The 20,234-nt window shown below is 39.5% G+C and overlaps 1 protein-coding gene across 4 annotated transcripts in view; it reads right to left on the bottom strand.

The window, feature by feature from the left end:
• CTNNA2 (catenin alpha 2) overlaps positions 1–20,234 on the bottom strand; it is a 1,253,094-nt gene that overhangs the window by 102,108 nt on the left and 1,130,752 nt on the right. For all 4 annotated transcript variants that reach the window (XM_055400364.2, XM_088841736.1, XM_088841737.1 and 1 more), the window contains exons 9-11: positions 15,328–15,420; positions 14,591–14,747; positions 9,709–9,909 (exon numbers count right to left, since the gene is read on the bottom strand). In XM_055400364.2, coding sequence (XP_055256339.1) covers positions 9,709–9,909; positions 14,591–14,747; positions 15,328–15,420 — 451 coding nt within the window. The remainder of the gene's footprint in view (positions 1–9,708; positions 9,910–14,590; positions 14,748–15,327; positions 15,421–20,234) is intronic.

Raw genomic sequence — 20,234 nt, 5'->3', positions numbered from 1 at the left:
GAGGAGAGTGAAAAAGTTGGCTTGAAGCTCAACATTCAGAAAACTAAGATCATGGCATTTGGTCCCATCACTTCATGGGAAATAGATGGGGAAACAGTGGAAACAGTGTCAGACTTTATTTTTGGGGGCTCCAAAATCACTGGGGATGTTGATTGCAGCCATGAAATTAAAAGATGTTTACTCCTTGGAAGGAAAGTTATGACCAATCTAGATAGCATATTAAAAAGCAGAGACATTACTTTGCCAACCAAGGTCCATCTGGTCAAGGCTATGGTTTTTCCAGTGGTCATGTATGGATGTGAGAGTTGGACTGTGAAGAAAGCTGATCGCTGAAGAATTGATGCTTTTGAACTGTGGTGTTGGAGAAGACTCTTGAGAGTCCCTTGGACTGCAAGGAGATCTAACCAGTCCGTTCTAAAGATCAGTCCTGGGTGTTCATTGGAAGGACTGATTCTAAAGCTGAAACTCCAATACTTTGGCCACCTCATGCGACGAGTTGACTCACTGGAAAAGACTCTGATGCTGGGAGGGATTGGGGGCGGGAGGAGACGGGGATGACAGAGAATGAGATGGCTGGATGGCATCACCGACTCGATGGACATGAGTTTGAGTGAACTCCGGGAGTTGGTAATGGACAGGGAGGCCTGGCGTGCTGTGATTCATGGGGTCGCAAAGAGTCGGACATGACTGAGCGACTGAACTGAACTGAACTGATTATTGCTAAAAGTCTAGAAAATTTATTATCTTAATGATTAAAAAAATTTTGAATGAAGCTTGAAACTTCTAATCCAATTCTGAGAATATAGAGAAATATTACCTTGTAAAAAAATAAAAACAGGAAATTAACGTGACACAGTATTATTAAAGTAAAAATTTTGCCTAAATCACACAAAATTTTATGCTCATGTTAATTATTTGCTTTCATACCTTATTTAAGACTACACATTGTATTTAATTGCATTGTGAAGCTTCAGCTTCATGCAACAAATTCTGATAAATTTTCATTTTTATTCTATTACAAATATATTCTAATTTTCTTTGTTATGTCTTCTTAGATATAGCCTTCATTTAAAAGTGGGCATTTAATTTCAAAATACTTGGATTTCTTTAAAGTATCTTTAATACTAATTTATCATTTTAATATTAATTTCTCATTTAAATGCTTTCTTCTCTTTAATCATCTTCCATTTTTTTTCAGTCCTTTAACTTTATTGAAACTTTTAATAGCTAAGTCAAAGATGTCTTTTAGTAAATGTCACACTGTACTTTAAAATATATGTGTTATTTTCAAATATCTTTAGATATTGATCTTTAACATAATTCTACAATAATAAGAGAACAGACTCTGTATGATTTGTACCTTTAGATCATGAAGTTTCTGCACCTGGTCTTATGTCTCCAGATATGTTCCAGTGTCTCCTAGTTTATAGTCTATGGGAACTTGAATAGAATTTATATCCTACTTTTGTATGAAAATTATATAAATCTTAATTACATTGAATTGGTTCATAATGCATTTTGGGTCTACTATATTCTTCCACTGGAGGAGAGCATGGCAAACCACTCCAATATTCTTGCCTGGAGAATCCCATGGACAAAGGAGCATAGCGGGGTACAGTCCATGGGGTCACAAAGAGTTGGACATGAATGAAGCAACTTGGCACGCAACATATTCTTCTACTTCTCTGTACATTCATTCTATTTATTTCTGAGAGTGGAACAATAAAAAAAAAGGAAATCAAATCAAGTGAAATAAGCATACCTCCCACTGGCCAAGATTATTCTCCTTTGATATGTAGAAAAGCAGGTGAAAGGAAGTGTTTCTCTTAATCCTGGAATCTTGAGTTGTAAGCCCTAGGCTGCTAGTGGACCTATTCTCTACTAAAAAAAAAATCATATCCTATTTTTTGTATTCATTTAATCAATACATACATATTAAAGCTGAAAAAAGTGAAAGTGTTAGTTGCTCGGTTGTGTCTAATCCATTGTGAGTCTGCCAGGCTCCTCTCTCCATGGAATTCTACAGGCAAGAATACTGGAGTGGGTAGCCATTCCCTTCTCAAGGAGATCTAATGGTGTGATAATACAAGTTTAGGCCCTACGCACATATAAGAACATCTGCCTCTAAAAACTGACAATCTATCTGTGGACCACTGACACTGAAGAAGACATATTAAATGTCATCAGGCTCAGAAATAGATCCTTGTTGCCTCCAACTGAAACTTGAGTCAGCTCTTAAGTATAATTTCAATACACAGATGTAGAGGAGGAGGTAAAAATGGCGAAGATGCAGCAAAGTGAGTGGGAACAGCATGGATGTGTTTTGCCTGGAGAAAAATGAATACACCTGTCCAGATGGAGTAGAGAGTTTATACAGAGGATTCATGGGTAATGACTGTCCATGTTGAGTTCAGTCATCAGGAAGCAAGCAAACAGTGAAACACATATAAACAAAATAACAATACTGACCATACTTAGATGACAAAACATCAGGGGCATTAACTAATTTATATAAGGTCACATTTAGTTGGTAGAAGTCAAGGAATGGAGTTCTTCTGACTCCTTACCTGAATTTCATTATCTTCATGGTATTAACACAATGGTATTCCTCATTATCATATCCAGTTGGGTACTTTCTATTTGTTTCTCTTACATTTTCTGGGCAAAATATATAGAAATGATGTAAAAAAACCTCTCTTAGGAAAACTTTACTTAACAGAAGTATTAAAGTAAAAATTTTACCATCTCTACTAAGTCAGAAAAGTCAATCTGAAAAGGCTACAAACTATATGATCCCAATTATATGACATTCTAGAAATGACAAAACTATGGAAAAAGTGAAAAGACAAATGGTTGTTGGGATTGGGAGGGGGAGACAGAATAATAGAGTACAATGAATTTTTAGGGCAGTGAAGAACACACTGCATGATGGATGTATGCCATTATGCATTAGTCCATTTTTTTTTTCATGTTAACATTTTATTTAAACCAGTACAAGCACCATGCTTAACAGAAGACTGTCCAAAATAAACATGCAATATGATCTCGCACAGACTGAAACCACAGTTTCAGAAGTTGTGCCAGCTGTTGATTTTGTTAAACGATGACAGGAAAACTGTTAAAATTCACAAGACTAAACCATTAATGTTTCAAGCCTCCTGTATGAGATTACATTGGACCATCTAAATCAGTGGGCACTTCCCTGGCATGTTAGTGATCTCAAACAATATTCAAGTAATTACACATGTATGAACTATACTCCAAAAAGAAAACACAGAAAGTATAGAACACCAAGAATGAGCCAACATGTAAACTGTGGACTTTGGGTGATTATAATGTTTCATTGTAGGTTCATCAAGGTTAAAATATGTACCACTCTGGTAGGGGATGCTGATAATGGGAGACACACTCTATGTGCAGAATGAAGGGAATATGGAAAATCTTGATACCTTCCCCTTCAATATTTCTGTGAACACGTAACTGCTCTTTAAAAAGTCTTGATTTAAAAAAAAAAATTACACCATCTGTTTGGTCCACGTGTTCTCCAAAATAATGGAATTTTAATCTTCATATACGAAGTGATTAATAATAGAATCCTCATTAAAGAGACTTTTTTTTTAATATCCTTTTTTTGGTCCCCTCTGAAGAAGGAACTGATGGCATGGTTCCAAAGATCTCTCAACCTGATGGTGCAGACATTGCTACAAATTTGCATCAGCCATCAAATTTACAAAAATGGCATTTCAATGTAACCTGTTCAATGAAGAACAAGCTTCTCTCTGTATATATAAGCATAACATTATTGAATGTACACCCTTTTCCACTTTCCACAGCCACCTGACTTTGATAACAAGATCTCTAAAGATGGATCTCATTGGGTGTGCACTCACTACCAAGCTATTGGCCATTTGCTATAAGTCAGTTTTTACTAAAGAGGCAATTAAATATGTAAGTATTTAGTGGGTCTGATGTACATCAGGTTTATGGTGCTTTCATCAGCCTACATTAGATTTATAAAAAATAAATAGGCAAATTTTTATACAATGTCATCCTAAAAGTTTAACATAATTTTTAAATTTTAACTAATAATCCAAAAAATTGTGTTTTCAAAAGTAACTCAGCTTTCATATCAAAACAAAACGTACACTTCAAAAAAATTTACTCTTTACGATAAGTAATTTATCGAAAATAAAATACAAACTGTCTCGTCACTCTTTGGAACTTTCTCAATTTTTAGCCACTTAGTGAAGGTAGTCAGTTGGTAAAACTGGTCTCTACAGAGTCCCACACATGCGTAATTTACATGTTAAAACAGAGATTGGCCTGTATTTGCAAATCCCATTAGCATCCAAGTCTGGTCTAGTCAAGTCTCTTTGAACATTCTGCCCTTTTTTTTATTTCTTTGTAACAGACTCTCATTCCACTCTCGCTCCACCACACCCTATAGTCATCATACAGAGGCTCCATTTTGCCTTATTTAAACTTGCTCTTATTTTGGAATATTTCTCTTTTTTTTAATTTTAATTGGAGGCTAATTACTTTACATTATTTTATTGGTTTTGCCATACATTGACATGAATCTGCTCCGAGTGTACATGTGTTCCCCATCTTGAACTCCTCTCTCACCTCCCTCCCCATCCCATCCCTATGGTTGTGGCAGTTATCTTAAGTGAGGATTATTTTGTACACCCCAAGAACATCTAGCAATGTCTAGAGCTGCCTTTGTCACAATTTGAAATGGGAAAGGAAGAGGTTCTACAGGCATCTAGTGTGGTGAGGCCAGGGATGCCAAGCATCTATAATCCACAGGATAGCTCCCTCCACCCCAAGAAAGAACTACCAAGACTCATGTCAAAAATACAGAGGCTGAGAACATCTGCCTTAGAGTCTTCAATCTAACAACCTAGAAATAAAACTGGACAGAACCTGGTAGGTTGTGACAAGGCAAGAGAAAACATAGTGATCTGTCTTCCAGGTCCTGGATTCTTCCTTTTCCCCCCCTTTTCTTGGCACCTTCCACTCCTTGCCCACTACCCTGTGTTCTCTCCCCAATATAAAATGCACTCTCAGGACAAAGTCTGATATAAAAGTGACTGCACAAGATTAAAAAAAAAAATCAGGAACAAAACATTAGCCCAAAGGTAGAAATTTGGGTATTAGTGATCTGAATAGGAGTTTGGGGGGCTTCCCACATGGCATGAGTGATAAAGAACGCCCCACCACCATCCGACCAATGCAAGAGACATAAGAGGTCCAAGTGCTATCCCTGGGTTGGGAAGATTTCTAGAGGGGGGCATGGCAACCCACTCCATTACTCTTGCCTGGAGAATCTCATGGACAAAGGAACATGGTGGGCTACAGTACATAGGGTCGCAAAGAGTCAAACACCACTGAAGCAACTTCCAGGCAAGAATACTGGAGTGGATTGCCATGCCCTCTTCCAGGGGATCTTTCTGACCCATGGATCAAATCTGTGTCCCTTACATCTCCTTCAGGCAGGTTCATTACCAATAGTGCCAGCATAAGAGCTTTTATTTTGAGGATGTGGGTCTCCTAAGCATAGCCAGACATAGACAAGGGGACTAATCCATTTCATAAAATCTATATAACCAACAAAACTCCATATAACCATAATTACAGAACTGACCTTATGTTCTTCCTAAAATCCCATGTCTCTAGTACATTCCCCAATAATTCTCATTAGCAACCAGTGAATTAACAGCTAAAGTTTTTTATTAGGTTGTATACTTAATCATTTCTTATGGAGAAATTATAGGTATTAAGTCACCGTATTGTTGTTGTTTAGTCGTTAAGTCATATTTGACTCTTTTGCGGCCCCATGAACTATATATAGCTTGCCAGGCTCCTCTGTCCATGGGATTTCCCAGGCAAGAATACTGGAGTGTGTTGCATTTGCTTCTTCAGGGGATCTTCCCAAAGGAATCAAACCCACATATCCTGCATTGGTAGGATTCTTTAGCACTGAACCACCAGGGAAGCCTCAGTCACCATTATATTCAGTTCAGTTCAGTTCAGTTCAGTTGCTCAGTCGAGTCCGACTCTTTGCGACCCCATGAACCACAGCACGCCAGGCCTCCCTGTCCATCACCAACTCTCGGAGCTCACTCAAACTCATGTCCATCGAGTCGGTGATGCCATCCAGCCATCTCATTCTCTGTCGTCCCCGTCTCCTCCTACCCCCAATCCCTCCTAGCATCAGACTCTTTTCCAGTGAGTCAACTCGTCACATGAGGTGGCCAAAGTATTGGAGTTTCAGCTTTAGCATCAGTCCTTCCAATGAACACACAGGATTGATCTCCTTTAGAATGGACTGGTTGGATCTAAACCTCATGTTCTACATGAGATAGCCAATGGGTTTCATCATAGCAATGACAAACAGAGGCATTCTTCCTCCATGAGGAATCAGTGTATATGTCAATTGTCCTACTAACAGGTACATTTTTGCTTTCATTTCTTTGACAACCTCTCTAGTTACCCATAAAGAAAGAATGTTCTTGTTTAGGAAAGAAAAGAAGCATTGAGGATAGAAGGAAAATAACTTATATACCTTGTATATTCTAGTTCTTAGCCCACTAATATCTACTTTTCCTTGACATGTATTCCTGTATTTTTTGCTAGTTATTTATAATCTGTCTATTGCAGTCTCTTCTACCTGGCTGCTTTCCTAGTGATCTTCAATAGAGGCTAAAAAACAGAAAGTATCTAAATGCCTTGCTCTTCTTTTTCTTTTCAATTAAGACTTGGATGGGGAAATCAGAAGCAGGAAGGTGCCTTTAGTTAAGTGCTGAGAGTATTCAATCACTGTAAAAGAAGGCCTGAGATGATAATTTTTAAAGATCTGAAAATTAACAAATAAGAGCAAAATCTTGATTAGCAACAATAATCCAGGATAGATTGCTCTGTTTCATTGATTTTTTTTTCAGTGAAAAAAAAAAAAATTCAACCAGAATATTATTTACATTTTAAGACTCTGGGTGAAAATTATGTTAAAATATTTCACTCAACTAAGCACACTGTCCTTGCCTTTATGTAGATTTTGACCCCATGGGTACCACTCCTGCTGTTCATTAAAGCACTCCAAGATGCAATGAGAAAAAGTTCCAGAATGTCTCTTAAACAACGTTTGAAGTTTTTGTATGCACAAAGTCACATATAAACTGGCTCTGGGTGTCATCTGCTACAATCATCATTCCAAACAGTTGTGAGCTGAGAATTCTGTCTCCATGTCCTCCACCCTTCTTGGATAATCTTCACTCAGTGTCAGATTGGAGGAAATGCTGCTAAGTATCAGACATACCCCACGAAGCTGAGACTTCATAACATAATAGAAGCAATGGGTCAGGAACTGAGAATTGCAGAAATGTGAGAGGGTCCCTTTAAGGGTGAATGGGGGAGAAAAAAAAAAACAGCATATACTGGAGAGTAAAATAATTTTTTTAAAGATTCTTTTGAAGGGGATCATTATAAATATCTTTATTAAATTTGTTACAATATTGCTTCTGTTTTATGTTTTGTTTTTTTGGCCCTGGGGCATGTAGGATCTTAGCTTCCCAATCAGGGATTGAACCCACATCCACTGCATTGAAAAGTAGAAGTCTTAATCACTGGACCATCAGGAAAGCCCCAAAATACCTGTTTCTAATTCTTTTAAATGAGTAAAGAAACACTGTATGACTTGCACTGTGTTGTTCTAGTGAATGCAAAGGGCAAGTCTATTTGAAAGAAAATAATGCTGACTCGACTCTTTGCAACTCGTTGGATTGTAGCCCAGCAGGGATTTTTTCAGGCAAGAATATTGGAGTGGGTTGCCTTTCCCTCCTCCAGGGGATCTTCCTGACCCAGAGATTGAACCCATGTCTCCTGTGTCTCCTCATTGAATGCAGATGTTTGCCTGCTGAGCCATCAGGGAAGCACCAGTTAAAATGTGAAAATGTTACTGACTCAGTCGTGTCCGACTCCTTGCAACACCATGAACTGTAGCCTGCCAGGCTCCTCTGTCCATGGAACTCTCCAGGCAAGAATACTGGTCCACTCCCCTGTGCCATTCCTTTCTCCAGGGGATTTTCCTGGCCCAGGTATCAAACCCAGGTCCTCCACATTGCAGGCAAATTCTTTACAATCCAAGTCACCAGGGAAGCCCCTAGTTAAAATGTAAATATATCATATTATTGTCATTATTATTTCTAATTCTAAGTCTGTCGGGCTTCTCAAGAGCAACAATTCCTAGATATGGGTGATATGTGATATGACCCTATTCCCTTTCTGCATATATTTCAGGGCGAGCAACCAACGTCTGTTTACCTATTGTTTCTCCTGGATATTCTAGACTACCAAATAGCTACAGAAGTCATTGTAAATATCCTTTCCCTGTAGAAGGAAACATATTTCTACTAACATGTCTTTTCATGTAGAACTTAGAACACTGCTATATCTGACTTTTCAGAGATACATCTGTTTTTAAAAGCCTAGTGGGTTCCAAAATCCATGTACAAACCAGAGACGATTCCCATTGAAGCTGAGGTGAGTTCCTTCTATGTATACATAGAACTTGTTTGTTATCCATTCATAACTCCAGCCAACATATAGATTTAAATTCTATTCATCTTCTCTCCTTCCCTGGACTTTCTTTCTACTTTCATTCCCCCATATATGAATGGACTTCCTTGGTGGCTCAGACAGTAAAGAATCTGCCCGCAGTGCAGGAGACAGGGTTTGATCCCTGGGTCGGAAAGATCCCTTGGAGAAGGGAATGACACTCCACTCCAGTATTCTTGTCTGGAGAATTCCGTGGACAGAGAAGCCTGGCGGGCTACAGTCCATGGGATCACAAAGAGCCGGACACAACTGAGCAACTAAGACACGTATGTATCAATACACAAGATATGAGGGACTTTAGAAAGGGTCTGAAGCCAAGAGGCATCAGTTAAGAGCAAGAACTACTAAAAATAGGTCATTCATTGACATAACTATCCAAAGTTATAGGCTGTTGTGTTAACTCAGTGGAAACAAGTCTTTTTTTCATCTCAGTGCATTAGAGAGCTATGACAGGCTCCCTGTCATAAGTAACTGTGTCTTATCACAACCACGATTCCCCAGAGAGCAGCCACGTACCACTGAAAGAGGATATGCAGACTTTCACCAGTGGAGTTGGGCATATACTGAAAGTGTAGCCCCTTTTCAGTAACTACTACCTTCTGTGATCACTTCATATCCATCAACTACTGAAAGCCTTTATGCTTTTCCCTGGTTTTGCATGGTCCTTTCTCATAGTCCTATGTTCTCAAGAAACAGACAGAGAAATGCTTTTCGAGTTCAAAATTCCAAGTTCCAGTCACATACTCACTATTCTCTAGACTTGTGACCTTTTTCCAGTTTCTTATCTCATTCAAAATTCCATTTTCACATTCATAATGGGAGATAATAAAAAATCTGCCTACTTCATAAGGTCCTTGTGAGAATCAAATGATTATACACAAAAACTGTAGAGTAGTATATACTGCAAAAACAATAAATTGTGATTCTGCTAAAGTATTCCAATTCAAACTCAAGAAATAAAGAGCACCAGTTTTATGATCATGTGTGATTTAGAAGCATAAAGACCTACAGGAAACAATGAAACAGATTTATTCAGGTATGGAAATTCATCATGGGGCTGACATTTTGGTCAAATCTAATATCCATGGTTACCTGTCTCAGACAGCAGTTTTGTAGCTTCCAGCACCTTCTCAGTATAAACACCAGCTTCATAGTTCTCCATCTCAGCATTGATGATGTGTATAACTCGAGCAGCCCGGCCCCTGATGGCCCCTGCAGTCCGGTCCAGAGTGTCCACATCCCCCTCTTGAAGGGCAATCACACATTTGTTCACATCCTCCAAGATATGGTTTTCTGTGGAGAGGACACATCCACATTTATATGATTTTATATCACTGGTGGTGGTGGTTTAGTCATTAAGTTGTGTCTGACTCTTACAACTCCATGGACCATAGCCTGCCAGGCTCCACTGTCTGTGGGATTTCCCAGGCAAGAATAGTGGAGTGAGCTGCCATTTTTTTTTTTTCCACAGGGCATCTTCCTGAGCCAGGAATTGAGCCCTGCTCTCCTGCACTGCAGGAGTATTCCATACCTACTAAGGTATCAGGAAAGCCCTTTATATCACTGACACACTTAAAAACCAATTGGATGGCTCCCCTTGTGGCTCAGTGGTAAAGAATCTGCCTGCCAATGAAGGAGACACGGGTTTGACTCCTGATCCAGGAAGGTCCTACATGCTGTGGGGCAAGTAAGCCCATGTGCCACAACTACTGAAGCCTGTGCACCCTAGAGTCTGTGCTCGACGACAAGAGAAGACACTGTGATGAGAAGTTCATGCACCACAACTAGAGAGTAGCCCTCCCTCACCACAGCTAGAGAAATGCCCAAGGAGCAATGAAGACCTAGCTTGGACAAAAATAAATACATAATAAACATTCCAAAAGAAAAAAATAAATACCGAATAAATATGTCCTTTGAAAGGCGACAATTATATATTTTTACTCCAAGGTATTTTCAAGAGAAAAAAATCATGTAAGGAGATAGAGGGATGATGTTCCAACCAGAAAATACCACAGAATGGAAAGTAATAATAGGAAGTATGTGCATTTCAGAGAGGGTTACATAGTTGGGATGAACCCCTTAGGTACTTCGGATATTAAGTCTGAATGTGAAGCATAGTTTTTAAAATCATAAAAGATTTGCCGGCAACATAATTTGTGATAAACTTCCTTAAATTTTTGCAGCCTTATTCTTTCAGAAAAGATGTAATCATGTTAAATCATTGATGACCAAACGACTTCATTATTATTAGCTCTAAAACTACAGTTTCCAAAATCATAAGCAAAGTTTATTCTGGGAATGTTTTAAGGGAACAAACTCAAGACCCTGGAGTTAAAAAAAAGTAAATGAAAGAGGAAGAGGCAAACAAAACAAAACTTACAGACAGTATGGGGTTGAGTTAATAGCTTTTTCAGATCTTAGATGTCTGTTATTTTGTGAGCCAGACCCAAGAATGAAACTGTCACATGGTTAAAGCCAAGATGCTCATTTTAAGACACTATTAAAAATGGTAGTTTGTGCCCAGTGGAAAAAGTTTAATTGCTCTAACACAGTCGTTTCACTTTTTTATGAGCGCAGACCACATCAGAAAATTGGTTTCGCTTCTGTAATGTTAATAGCTAGCATCATTGCTCCCCAAACTTGTTGCTTTTCATATGGACAAATTAAGTACTCAGACATACAAGTTCAGGTAGCATGAAAAAAAAAAAGAAAAACAAAAGTATCCCTTAAAAAAAAAAAAAAAAAAACTTTTTTATTGTTGCCTCCAAAGTAGAGTTTCCTGCCAGAATAGATATTCCCTTAGAAGAAACTGATACATAAAATGTCATTAGTGCCATTCCAAAATATCTCCTGGGCCAAACCTGCAATTTACTGATGCAAATGTTTTGGCTCCAGCTTAGAGAGGAGATGAGTAGTTTCCCCAACTATTGGGCTGTATCCACAGTCTACCAGCAAGACAGAGTGGGTTGTGTCATTATTTGTCAAGCCCATCTGTGAAAAGGTGCCTGCTGCCTCCGATTGTCAAGTCCAAAGGCACGCTCCAGCGGGTCCTGCCAAGGCCGGCTTCCTGACAGCGCCTGTTCATTTTCCTGTCATAGCATGCCACGGCACTTGTACCACTGCGGTTGGACTGTACAGTGTTATCAGCGGAAGCCAAAGCCTTTTCGTGTTGCTGGTAATAATGAGATGCACAAAGGAATGGCAGGGAGAAAGGTGGCAGAGAGGCAGGCCCGGTGGAAGAAAATTAAGAAAAGCTTGCGTTATTGAAACAGCCTGAGATAAGACTCCTTGCCTTGCTTTTTTCTACCCTCAGAAATTTCTGCACATGCATTTAAAGAAAAGGATAAGTTGGGAAAGTTTTAAGTTCTGAATGACTCCTCTTTGAGAAAGGTAGTAAGTAGATATTTTCTATTCATTTGTAAATAGGGAGGGTAGCAGAGTAAGATTTCTAGGGGCTGTTAGGATTGCTGTGTGAGATCTGAGGCTGGTTGGAGAGTCCCCCTCTCCCCTTCTGGGGACCCTTATACCCATCCTAGCAAAGATTGACTAGAAACAAGAAATATCTCAGTCTTGGTGTCCAGTCTTCTGTTCCCCACCATTCGGATCCGGATCCCCAACATACCTAGCTGAACAATTTCTAAGCCTCTTCTGAGAGATGCACTTCTTGGATATCTTTTGCGTTGTTAGGACTCATGTATCAGGGAAGCAAAAAATTTCACGAATGGCAACGCATTGAGTTCTTTATCAGCCAATCCCTGGACACAGGTATGTTAAATGAATAGTGGCTTTGACAAGTCATCAAAAGTAAAGCACCTTGAGAATGAAGAACAAGTCAGGTTTCTAAAAGGGAAGAGAGAGTGGACCTGCGGTACCACAGGGCAGGAGAGAGGAGGGGACTGGAGCTGGGAAAAGGAGCAGCAGTGAAACCTGGAAAAGCACCCTTCTATCCAGACTTACTAAGAACTATATAGATTCTGGAAAGAGGATAATCTGGATTATAATTCCACCTCTGCCAAGTTACCTATCCGTTAGTGACTTCCTTTTCTCAAAGGAAGATTCAGAATAGTGATACCTGACATAAAATTTTGGTGAGAATGAAAGCAAACAGCAGAAAATCAGACAAATAACAGATACTGTCAACTACGAATTGGCACTTGCCATGGGTGCTTGTTATTTACTCTACAAAGATTAAATCATGTGCTGCTGCAGCTGCTGACCTTCAACACCCCTGAAGGAGTTCAGGGAGGAGAGCAGAAATGAGGCACTCTGTGCTCAGGGAAAAACTAGCAGCACAGCTCTTCAGACAGTCAGATAGTCTCAGGAGCTGATTTTATGAGCCCAGTTCTCGTATCTCCTCATATCTAGAAAAGCACTAAATTCCTTCATGGTGACAATTGATTCTCGTGACTAGCAGAAGCTTCATGAGGCCAGCAGAAACTTTTAAATACGTGCTTAATTCCACGTACTCCCACTTTACCAAAGTCACATATATACTATCCTTTACCCCTACCTGTTTGGAACAGTTTCTCTAGAGCTATCTGAGGTGCTGTCTCCTGGGCTGCAGCCTTCATATCGCCCAAATAAAACTTAATTTGCCACTCTTATGTTGTGCTTTTTTTTTCTCAATTGACAACACCGAGCATGTGTTGGCTTATTTTTCCCATCTCCCTTGACTTTCCCTCCATGATTTTAAAGTTGACTTTTCCATCATCCATCAGATCTACAGGTTCAACTGTGCTACTCTTAGACAAGCTTTAAACACAAGCCCAGTGGGAATTCATTGTCAGTTTCTTGGTGAATGGAAAGAATACAACTAGAGGAAAGTTTCCAAATACACTACGCCTGCCCCAGAAATCCCTTCCCCTTTGTTGCAGTCAGGCTCCATCAGTGTGGATCCCGTGACCTGTGCTGCAACCTCTCCCCCCCAGACCTCTGTAAGTCCTGGTCAAGGCCAGGGCACATGAATTGGCAGGTGTGATTTCCATACACCTCTGGGAGTGTCAACACCTGGTTAATTTGAATTTTTAAGGGCCATTTGGTTATTTTAATGCCTCACAAGGGAGTTGAGGCTTCTGGTGACCTCCTTCCTCGTGCTCCCACAGAGACTTCTCTACGTGTTTGGGACCAAATCTGTTTGGATAAAGGCCCATGAGCCGGCTGGTAACCCACTTTTGAAACAGCATTGACGAGCCCTGTTAAGGGTAAAATTGACTACATGGTTATTCAACTGTGCTAACATCCCTCGTGTTAGTTGAGCAGTCATGTCTGACTCTTGGTGACCCCTGGACTGCAGCCTGCCTATGGGATTTCCCAGACAAGAATACTGGAGTGGATTGCCATCCTTCAGTCTGGCTTCATCTACAAAGCATTAAGTTACAATTTCCAGTGATGATGAGTTCTGTTTATTTTCACTTCCTTCCACAACCTCATGGTCAAGTGCTCAAAATCTCAATAGTTCCTAAGTGCTTTCTAATGGGTTCATTTGGTGGCTAAAATTTTTTCCCCAGTTTATCAAAAACCTATGTAACTTCATTCACTGGCGTGGGTGGGGGTGTGAAAAACTCAGGCAAATTGGAATGACTAATTGATTTTTTTGATTTTTCAACATAATCAGTCTCATATCCCACACTCTTTTTTAGATGGGTGATTTAGATGCAGCAAAGGCCATCCGATTTTAAAAACTCCAAGAACTAGAAAGGAGCCTAGGTCTACTTAAATAACCTTTCAGGTTTCTAATATCTCAATCAGAAAGTTGTGTTTTCCCTCCAAATCCCTTGACTCAGTGTCTTGAAATAATGTGCACAGCAGAGACAAATTTTCAAGAGGGTGTTACAATCACAGTTGCAGAGATGATTGAAAGCTCAAAGGGCCAAAGAGAGCACTTGAAACACAGACCCACGACACTTGCAAGATATTCCTCATCTCATCTTGTTCTCTTCCTTCAACTAGCTTGTAAGGGCCTGTTTGTGATTACCTGAGACAGAAAGGAAGTCATCCACCGAGGTGATGTCATCCACAGCCTCTGTCAGCACTCGAACTTGCTTTTCCCACTGGTCCTTGAAGACGTCCATGTTGTCTTGAGCAACTTTGCTCTGTGGCCGGGCAGCCAATGTGAGAGCGGCATTGATGACCTATTTGTTAGAAATAATCCATGGACATGTAGATTGCACTCATCAAAAGAGGAACAAGCAAGTCAAAGGCCATGTTGAAACCCTGGACCTTGCAGCTTCCACAGATAAGGGATTCTCGGCATTTGGGAGGACAATTAAAACATGAAAGATGGAGTAGGCTATCAAATACTAGTCTTTTGTTTGCTCCTCTTTTTTTAAGATATAGGTTTCCAAAAGTGTATATTGAACCAAGTCTTTTTAGCACAGATGGGGCAGAAATATAACTCTTGTTCTCCATGTACAAGCATATAATTTTGTGAGGGAGACAAAGTGAATAGATAAGGAGTGTTGAAATAACAATTCAAGACAAATAGAAAAAGTCAATAGAGGTGGAAAAGACAATAATCACTACAGTAATTTTGGAGAGACTGGAGCAATTAGCAGTTCTTTTTGAGAAAGGCATAACCTGAAATGTTCCATGACTGATGGGTAGCACTTTCCAAGGAGAGGAAAATGGACAAGGCAAGGAATGAGTGACATGAAGGCTGGAGTGTACAAGATCCAAAATATCAGCTTTGGAAACAAAGTGAATGAGGCTTACCTGAGGACACAGGCTGTCAATCTGAGTGGCTGCCATCCGAACTAATTTCACCCCTTCCTCATTGTTGGAGATGGAACAGGCCAAATTGGCAACCTGTATTGAAAAGGATTGGAGTGAAAATGATGTTAGGGCAAAGGGGAAATAGGCTGCTGTGTGACTTTGAACCTTCCCTGGAGAGTGCCACATCCAGGAGAATCCCTTCACAAAGAAGATAAAGGGACCCTTTTGTGTTCAGCCAAATATTACTCAGCCTTATGCCAGGAGGCATTTCTGCCAGAAGAGCAAAGTGTTAATAACAAGTCATTGCTTCAAGATTCTTGAGTACACACAGTGATGCATTTTAACTGGGCTCTTCTTAACTCTCTTCCCCTCCATCTATACTCTCACTTGAACCTCCTAAGGCTCATTATTGGGTGCAGGTCACTGTGATTTTGGCCACGTCAGTACTAAATTATGAACAGTGAGAGAGATGCCGCAGGCAATACTTTTCATTTGAGAATCAAAGTAAACTAAAAATCAGAGTCCGTTACCCCCAAAGAACCCAAGATCTGCCTGTTACAGTCTGTAGGGAAGATGTCAGTCCACCGGGAGTCAACTCAAATGCTTTCAGGGGCTAGGGAAGTCGAGAAGTGTGTAAAAGGGCTGCTGCTGCTAAGTCGCTTCAGTCGTATCCGACTCTGCGGTCCCGTAGACGGCAGCCCACCAGGCTCCCCTGTCCCTGGGATTCTCAAGGCAAGAACACTGGATTGGGTTGCCATTTCCTTCCCCAATGCATGAAAGTGAAAAATGAAAGTAAAGTCGCTCAGTCGTGTCTGACTCTTAGTGACCCCATGGACTGCAGCCTACCAGGCTCCTCTGTCCATGGGATTCTCCAGGCAAGAGTACTGGAGTGGGGTGCCATTGTCTAGTATAGTCCAAAAGGCAATGGAGGAATTAGAACATGCAGGTCTAGTATATAGGCATTCAAATCTGGTATTTTAAATGTATTATGTCAGTCAGAACAGCTGAAATGGATTCAAATTCCCAGGTCAAGCATTTCAATGTATGTCATTCCTTTTCTTTAAGGAGTTAGAATTGGTAATACAAGGTCAGATTGACTGGACAAGGTCAACAACACATAAAGCTATGATCAAAACACGGAATGTCTCATGAAGCTAGTGTCAAGAGAACAGGAAGGTGGGGATTAGCAGGGACAAAGGGGACAGGAAGGGCTGCCAGGGCTGGGAGCAGGAGGGCCAGGAGAGCAAGTGATTAGCAGAGAGAATCCTTGGGAGCCTCCTGGCCACCTGCCTTTGTGTCTGCTCAAGTCTGCCTTTCAAAACCAGATCACTTCCCTATTACACCCTTAATGCCCAGGTGGATTCGAATGCACTCCGTAAGCACACAGTATCTAATGTGAAAGAACCATTACTGTCGAGCAGAGGAGGAGCACACAACGAGATCACTAGGCTCAACCATTAGCCAGTTCTTTTAAGTCACATCACATTCAGAGGACAGTTTCCTTATCAGCAAAAGGAGATTGAAAAAATAGTGATACTAGAGATATGTTTCAAGTTTATCCCAGTGAGAATACACACTATGAGAAACCACAGATTAAGTTCCAGAAGTTATCACATCATTTCTTACATTTTACAGTTTACCTTTGATTCTTCAGATAATGTTCATTATGTTATTTAGTTTTCAAAGAGAAAGACAAATATGCCTTATTATACCCATTCACAGGATACTAAACCCCCACGGTATGAGGAGGTTCCTTGGAGGCAGAGCAAGAACTAATAATGCAGCTTCTTAATTTCTTTTTGTTATATTGTCTCCACTCTGCTTTTTTATTAATCTTTGTTATATTTATATTCTTATGTATTTTTATACTCCAAATGACAGAATAACTGTGTGGCATAGAATCGGTGCTCAATACATGTTTACTGAATTAAATAATAGCCTTTTAATAGCTTTCAAAAAATTGTATATAGTGATTTGGAATACATAATAAGTTAAAGATACTCTTAAAGTTGTTAGTTCTGTAATTTGGCTGGACAAATTTTCACATTACCTTCTAGCACATGCTTTCCAACACCACGGAGCTAAACAAAGGCTCCCATATTCTGGTCCATTGTTTGAGACCAGAATGCAGTGACCCTATCCAAGATGACATGAGAAATCAGGATGATGTGATGAATTTTCTGGAAAGATATATGCATATAATTAAAAATTCTGTCTTGTAAATGTTTTGCATTTCCTCTGTTGAAAATCCTTTCATTTTATGAAATGATGATTTTGGATGATGCATTTGTTTGCTCTTTATCATTCTTGTTTGCTCTTTATCATTCTTGTTTGGTATGTAATAGAGACCTGAGGTTACACTTTTGCATTGCAGTGAATAATTGCTAGAATTTGGCATATAACTCTATATAAGGACAACAACCTGAAAACTTTTAAATGCTCCTAGAATCAAGTCTTGGGTAATATTTGTTTGCATCTTTGTTATAAGATGAAAAGTAAGAAAATACCAGCACTCTCAATGAGATAAAGGTGGTAAACCAAGTATCCAATGCTATTGACCTAAAAATATTAATAAATAGGGAAGAGAACCATATATGATATATCTTTTGATGGAATGACATAACACTACCTATGAAACAGTCTTGCCCAAAGCAACAACAACAACAACAAAAAAAGAAAACATAAAAATGATCCGTCTTAGGATAAATTCTCAACTTACAAAAATTCAAGGGACAAATATGTAAAATAAAACCACATGGACACACTTGTGAAAATCCTAATGGTAATAACTAGTGGAAAAATGTCAGACTTTTGTGGATCCTGAATAGGACAAATAAACCATTATATAATCATAAATATGTAGGTGAATTTATATATATGTACATTGTAAAACAAAGAAATTTAAATATTGACTAAATATTGGATGATACTACAGAGTTAATGTTTTAAAATACCCTAGCAATACTTGTTATTTTATTTAAAGTGTCCATAGCTTATATATATGTGTGTGTGTGTGTGTGTGTGCATGTGCGTGTGTGTATATATATATCAAGATGCCTTTGGATGAGGTGATAGGTTTGAGATTTGTTTCACAATTTTTTAGAGTAAAGGAAAGGTGTGGAGGTATAGAAAAAATAAGACTGGCTATTAGCTCATAATGGTTGAAGTCGGGTGATAGTATATGATGGGTTATTATCTATGCTCTATTGTTGGATATGTTTGAGATTTTCCACAATAAAAAGTTTTTTTTTTAAAGTAGTGACTGCAATCTATTATAATACCATGGTAAAATTCTTGTTTGCATTTATGCAAGGTTCAAGGGAGCCCAGTATAAGTCAAGGAGAAGCCTGAGTGTGGTTTGGAGGTAAGGCTTGCAGACAACAGAAGAGTCCCAGCCTGGAGAAGGGAATATGGTAATAGACATATAAGCCACAGAGGTGGCTCTCCAGAGTACGCAGTCTCCTGCATGTGCTGGTGGCAGGTCCCCAGGCAAAAGCTGATCCTGGTATCAGACTGGGCTCCTCACATCTCCTATGTGAGGGAAATGCCAATCAGTAACATCCATTGTCATATATATATGTATATATGCTTCTCTTTGTGTACCTTTTGAAATGAGTTTTTTATCCTTTGTTTTAATAAACTCTATTATGGCTCAAATCTAATGTGAGAGCCTCACTGCCCAAAAGAATCTTAGTAAGGGGAATAGAGCTAGCAACACTTAGCAAAAATAAAGCGCTGGCAACTATCAATAATGCTTTAATTATTTATTCTTTTTAGTTTATTAATCTGTAAATCCTAAAGTCTGGCAGCCTCTACTCTGCAACATACACCTGTGCTGCATTTTTGTTCAGTCGCTCATTCGTGCCTGACTCTTTGCAACCCCATGGACTACAGCACAACAAGCTCCCCTGTCCTTCACTATCTCCCAGAGTTTGCTCAGATTCATGTCCTTTGAGTCAGTGATGCCATCCAACCATCTCATCCTCTGTCACCCTCTTCTCCTTCAGACTTCAATCTTTCCCAGCATCAGAGTCTTTTCCAGTGAGTTGGATCTTTGTATCAGGTAGCCAAAGAACTGGAACTTCAGCTTCAGCATCAGTCCTTCCAATGAATACTCAGGACTGATTTCCTTTAGGGTGGACTGGTTGGATCTCCTTGCAACTCTCAAGGGACTCTCAAGAGTTTTCTCCAACACCACAATTCAAAAGCATCAGTACCTCAGCACTCAGTCTTTATGGCCGAACTCTCACATCCATACATGACTACTGGAAAAACCATAGCTTTGACTAGATGGACCTTTGTCAGCAACGTGATGTCTCTGCTTTTTAATACACTGTCTACGTTTGGCACAGCTTTTCTTCCAAGGAACAAGCATCTTTCATGGCTGCAGTCACTGTCCGCAGTGACTTTGGAGCCCAAGAAAAGAAAATCTGCCACTGTTTCCACTTTTTCCCCTTCTGTTTGCCATGAAGTGATGGAGCTAGATGCCATGATCTTAGTTCTTTGGATGTTGAGTTTGAAACTGGCGTTTTACTCTCTAAGTCCACTTAAAATCAGAATTTCATTTGCCATGTATTCTAAACACTCTCAAAATATTTCCAACATGATGCTAAGAATTTCACTATCTCCAAAGGCAGACTTGTGTATTTTAAATTGGTTATGGACTTAAGCCAAATCCTTATCTTTCTTATTTTCTTTTGGCTTGCCTTTGTGCTTCTCACTGGAATCACTGACATAGCAGTGCCTCTGAATATGGTTTTACATATTGTGATTTTGAGAATTCTGGCATCCAACACCAAGTTTCAGTCTAGAAGTGACTACCAATCAATAACACAGCTTTAAATGCTAGTGAATGTTTTAACACCAGTACAAGACTACTGAACACAGTAGAAACTTAATGACTGATT

Source organism: Moschus berezovskii, chromosome 11 (assembly GCF_049115385.1).
Source record: "Moschus berezovskii isolate FMDL1 chromosome 11, NW_MosBer_1.0, whole genome shotgun sequence".
NCBI lineage: Eukaryota > Metazoa > Chordata > Mammalia > Artiodactyla > Moschidae > Moschus > Moschus berezovskii.
Note: the sequence above shows the minus strand (reverse complement) of the source record. Positions and strands in the feature narration are given on the sequence as shown.